A 5,623-nucleotide genomic window follows, 5' to 3' on the forward strand; every position below is an offset into this window, starting at 1 on the left:
TGCCATTTATATTAAATCTTTTTTTATTTCTGTATCTGATTTTAGACAGACTCTTGCACAGGGGGCTCATACCCATCAGCTCGCTCTACCTTGGCACCAGTTTCATCACCTGATGGCTTTCCAGCACCACCACCTTCACCATGCAGCTCCATCAGCTTGCCCACTGCAAATAATGCAACAGTTTGAATTAACACAGAGACAATTTTATGCTAAGATTCTACATTTAAAGTTAACAAAGTGCTTCTAAAGAATGAAGCCGTGTTTAAAATTAAATTGATTGGCTGCTCAATACACTTTTTGAAAACAATCAAGACTTAACCTTTTATGATTTATGGGAATGTCAGAATTTGAAAATAGTAATCACTGTTTCATCTGGGACCGAAACAAATTGTCATCATTCATTCCCAACCAATGAATATAGCAAAAAATATTATTTAGATAAGATACCAAAATGCTTACATTCAAACTTGGGCTTCTTAAGCATCTTGACTTTACGAACATAGACATCATGAAGGGGATAGATGGACTGACACGCTTTTTCTATGTCTTTCCCAATGCTGTCTGGGATGCTAGAATGGAAGGAAATAAAGTTTGACTTCTTATGTTCAAATTAAGAATCACAGTATTGAAACCCCCCCAAAAGTAGTACCAGTTTTTGGTAGTACCATTACATATCCCCCCAAAAGTAGTACCATTACATATCCCAGAAAGCAGCCATTATTGCTGGAGCCTAAATGGAGATGACAGTTCTCCACTGACTGTGCACCACAATGATAAAAAAAGGATTGCAACTGAACCTGTGATTCCACATTTGAGCCAAAAACTTAAAATGTTAGATCAAATGTCCACAGTAGCCAACCAAATGATTATGGGAAACCAATAAGCAGGACATGAGGAAAGTAGCACTCTCCCACTCTGAAGAAACCATACTGCTTCTGATTATGGAGGAAGTGCATAGCCATCCTGATTGGCACATTGGCAGAATTATGCTCCATGAATTTGTCAAAAAGATCTCAAGGAGCAAAGTCACACTGTAACATACCTCCACAACGGTAAATCTACTAAGGAATTTTATGGTGCCTGTCTCACAGAAACCCCATCACAAACACATGATGAGATTGCTACGCGTGACTAGCAAACAATTCAAGAAAATTCAATATATTTGCCTAAAATTTGGATAAAAATTGATAAATTATTTGGATAAAACAAGTATTAAGATACAACGAATGAGTACTAAGAATATTGTTTTCATAATACAGAGGGGCTGACAGAACAACTCTCCCACCATAAACTGAAGCTGACAGGACTGTGCTTTATGGAAATGGGTGTTAACGGTTGGCCTGGAACAGCTAAAATCTGCTGGAATATTTATATACACTGCTATGAAAATTAAAGCTAGATGGAATAAAAACTTCCTTCCTAAACATGGGACACAAATTTTAACCTACAGTTTATTGACAACTTCTTTCAGGTCATTTGTCTGCACTTCTCGTGTCATGATTTCCACCATCTTCTTGCGGATTTGGCGGACTTGCTGGTGTTGGGCATAGGAAGTCTTGCGAATCTGGTTAGTTCGCTTCTTGGTGAAGCCAACACAGAAAAGGCGCAGAAGATATCCATCTGTAGTTTTTACATCCACATGGGCCTCAATCATTGTCTGGAAAAAATAATGTACTTGAGTAAAAGTGTCTACTATAAATCTTGGACGAAGCAAAAAGACCAGGTGTTCAATGCTCAGTGCAACAAAGGAAGGATTATGTCAACACAGTCATCCAAGCAGCCACATCTACAAATCAACACCCCGATACCCAGTTACCCTGTTAGAAACAGAATGCCTGGTTTTCATTTTTGATCCAGACAGCTCATAAGTCACATTTTTCAAGACAACTTTGGTTCTTGGAATCGAAATTCATTCTGATTACGCAGATAAAATATAACTACAGGGTGTATTGCTAGTGTGTGAAACATCAAGTTCCATGGATCCCCAGGCGTGCACCTCCAGATGGTGGAAACATTAGGTGCCAACCTGGAGCCTGGGCACCTTCACTTGGTTGCAAGAGGCCAATAGCCAGGTGCAAGATGTGCCTGGCAAATTTCGAATGTTGTCCAGTTAGCTAGCAATCTTTCATGATTATAAAATTTCAAATATGAATTTGGCACTGTGGGTATGCCAAATCTTTATTCATTATCTAGTCGGACTTTTTAAACAAATCTTTTAAAGTTCCAACAAAAAACCGGTTTTCTCCCCTTGAAGATGATTGTGAGTGTGGGGAGAATATTCAAGGTGAGAGCGTAAAACTGGATCCAACATTGGGGAAAGTTGATCCTATGTCGCTACAAGAGGATTATCCATTACCTAAGATTTCCACCACCCTGCAACAGCAATGAAGTGCAGCATTTACAGATTAGCACAATTACATGCAAATATTACTAACCTGCCATTTTTTGACCATCGAACACATTTTGTCACGTGTGAGATCCATTCCATGAAAGTTTGTCAGACAGTTTTTCCCTTGCACATCTTCTGTAATCAGTTTGAATTTACGGAAGGCAACTTCGTCATTCTGCAGGTCAGCAAGACTTACTTCAAATACTCGGCCCTTAAGTCCATCTGAGGCAATTTCTAAAAACACAAAATAATGTTAATGTGTCTTTCATGCAGACTCATAAAGGTAAAGGGACCCCTGACCATTAGGTCCAGTCGTGGCCGACTCTGGGGTTGCGGCGCTCATCTCGCTTTATTGGCCGAGGGAGCCGGCATACAGCTTCCAGGTCATGACTAAGCTGCTTCTGGCGAACCAGAGCAGTGCATAGAAACGCCGTTTACCTTCCCGCCAGAGCGGTACCTATTTATCTACTTGCACTTTGACGTGCTTTCGAACTGCTATGTTGGCAGACTCATAATAAACTGTTAATGTAATAGCTAGAAACAAAAGTGTTTTGCCAATTTATTTCCTCCAGGGAATATGCAGGAGTGCTAGCTTTCCAAACAAACTGCCCTATAGACACTTTCAAGCAGTTTTGAATTCTTTTGCTTTGCATTTCACAAAACTCCCAAGGCAGATAAGAATTCAACATCTCTGCAGTTAAAATTAGAAGGTTTGAGGCCTTGCTTTTAGAGTTGAAACATGGAACATACAACAATTAGTTTATAAATAAGTAGCAGCACCTATCAGCTCAGCATATTTTTACCTAGCAGGCCTTAGAATTATGTAGCAGTTTTCTATCTAGGTAACTTACTTGTTCCCTGAGTCCTGGTGACCAATGTCTTCCCAATGTTTCGAATATTGAACATTGCTGGGGCCTTGACATCATACCAGTCCTTCTTTGAAAAGGGATCAACCCTGATTTCCAGGAAAAGAGAAAAGCTTTGTCAGACCTGCAACTTCCTATAATTCCAGAAACATTTGGAATACAGGTAGATGTCTTATACAGAATAAAGATTTCTGGGTCCATCTAGCATTATCTATACTCGGCAACACATCTCCAGGGTTTCAGGGAAGTCTTCAGCTTCTGCATGTGACTCCCTTGATATCCCAGCAAAACACCAAAGTTAATATTTTATGCAATTTTCACCCATCTACACTGCATGCACTGGGCCTGCAAGCAAGCCCCGACGCCAAAAACTTTGCTTTTCATCCTTCTAAGTTATATCAAGAAAGGCGTAAACGGTGCTGAATTTACAGCACAGTCCTAGCCGTGTCTACCCAAAAGCAAGCTCAATTCAAGGAAAAGTCAGGTGAGGCTAGCAGCGTTAGTCAACTGCCACTTTACATCCTTGAACTACACTACCTGAGCTTTGGAGCCACCAGGCAAGATGATCGCCAGTACGTGATAGACGCCCCATGATGCTTCTTTGAAACTCCCCATTTTATTCCAAAGCTCTGCTTATAGCAGGGTGCACGCTGAATTGGGCCCGACAATTACTAGGAGGGAAAGGCCGGACGGGGCCCCCCAAATCAGGGCTCCAGGCACGAGATCTGCAGCCCTGCCCCTCCCCTCCCCTGGGGAACTCGCACGTGCCCCTTCTAGAACGATTCCCGCGCGCTCCCCTGCCCGCCCGCTTCCCTTAGAGAGCCGCCATGTCAGCAGCGCTTTCCCTACACCCACCAACCACTCTCCTCAATCCGACCAACATCGGAGGCATCCGACGTTTGCGGGCCGCGGCTCCCCCTCGGCCGCGCTCCGGCTACCCCGAAGCTTCTGCCCCGGCCTGACTTACACTTTCTTCTTGGCGCCTTTCTTGCCTCCTTTGGTGAGGCGCTTGTTCTTGCCAACCGCCATAGTGCCGCGCCGGGAGAAAAAGAGGCCGGAAACTCGACGCCCCGCGAGATTATACGAGAACCGGGCTCGCGCGAGATTTAATGACGCTTTCAGCGCGTATCGCGAGAAACGGAGGGTCTCGGAGGAGGCAGCATGCGGCAGGAAGTCACAGCGGCCTCTGGCGGTAGGTTGTCTATTTTGCACTTTCAGCCGAGTTAAGGAAGTACGTCCTGGACGCCTTTCCCTTGTTGAATCAGCAATGTCTTTTCCACGTGGTACAGGCTGAAAATCCTCAAGGATTTATCCCCGGTAAATGCACGCGACACCCATGGAAAAAAAGGCGTATCTCTCCCGCGAAGTTGCTTCTTCGCAGAACTCCTTTCCAGCAAAAACCAGGAGATTCTTATAAAAAAATACAGCCCACCACGGGAAGTTCGTTAGTACAGTCAGTGGCTTTTATGGCACAATGCTACTTACGATTATTCTCACAAGGTATTTTATTGTTGCTCTTAACTACAAAGCAAAATACCAGAAACTTGACTATAACAAAGGGAAAGGGGCATGTAAGTTAATATTCACATTTGTTCAAAGTTGAATACTTTGTTTTTGAGTTGCACAGAGTGGAGGTTAAAGTAAGAGCGGATGGACATTAGCATGATGAAGCAGGGAAGGCTGAACATTGTCAGCCAAGCCTTGATAGTGATAGTTATTACAAGTATTCGTTAGAATCTGAGCTCCTCAGAAGCCCTCTTGAAGAATTATATTGAGGGTTTACATGCAGGAGGAAACTGGGAGAATGAATACAGTATGCTTGCTCCTCCACTAGTTGGTGGGCTGCTGTCTGAAGTGGGAGTGCTGCTTGCACTGACTCGGTGGATGATGCAGAATCCTGATTTCCAGGGTTCTATCAGAAGGTCGGCAGTTCGAATCCCCACGACGGGGTGAGCTCCTGTTGCTCAGTCCCTGCTCCTGCCAACCTAGCAGTTCGAAAGCACGTCAAAGTGCAAGTAGATAAATAGGTACCGCTCAGGCGGGAAGGTAAACGGCGTTTCCGTGCGCTGCTCTTGTTCGCCAGAAACGGCTTAGTCATGCTGGCCACATGACCCGGAAGCTGTACGCTGGCTCCCTCGGCCAATAAAGCGAGATGAGCGTTGCAACCCCAGAGTCGGCCACGACTGGACCTAACGGTCAGGGGTCCCTGTACCCTTTACCTTTACTATAACATGAAAAGCAAGTACAGAAAATTCCCCGCTTCACATGCTTTGTGGAGGGTGAGGAGAATCTTGCAAACCTACAAAAATTTACTCTAAAAAAATCAAGAGAAACGTCACTTAAGGGAACTACATCATTTCCCCCAACT

General features: G+C 43.8%; 1 protein-coding gene across 1 annotated transcript; it reads right to left on the minus strand.

Annotated features, from left to right (window-relative positions):
* RPS3A (ribosomal protein S3A) lies at positions 1–4,375 on the minus strand. The gene is made up of 6 exons (XM_081875486.1): positions 4,223–4,375; positions 3,241–3,344; positions 2,436–2,623; positions 1,449–1,657; positions 460–569; positions 1–163 (listed from the first exon to the last, which is right to left on the minus strand). The coding sequence occupies exons 1-6, from the start codon at positions 4,282–4,284 to the stop codon at positions 42–44; spliced, it is 795 nt and encodes a 264-aa protein (XP_081731612.1). The 5' UTR covers positions 4,285–4,375; the 3' UTR covers positions 1–41.
* Between the last annotated feature and the right edge of the window lie 1,248 nt (positions 4,376–5,623).

This window comes from Podarcis erhardii (assembly GCF_964252035.2).
Source record: "Podarcis erhardii genome assembly, chromosome: 9".
Lineage (NCBI taxonomy): Eukaryota > Metazoa > Chordata > Lepidosauria > Squamata > Lacertidae > Podarcis > Podarcis erhardii.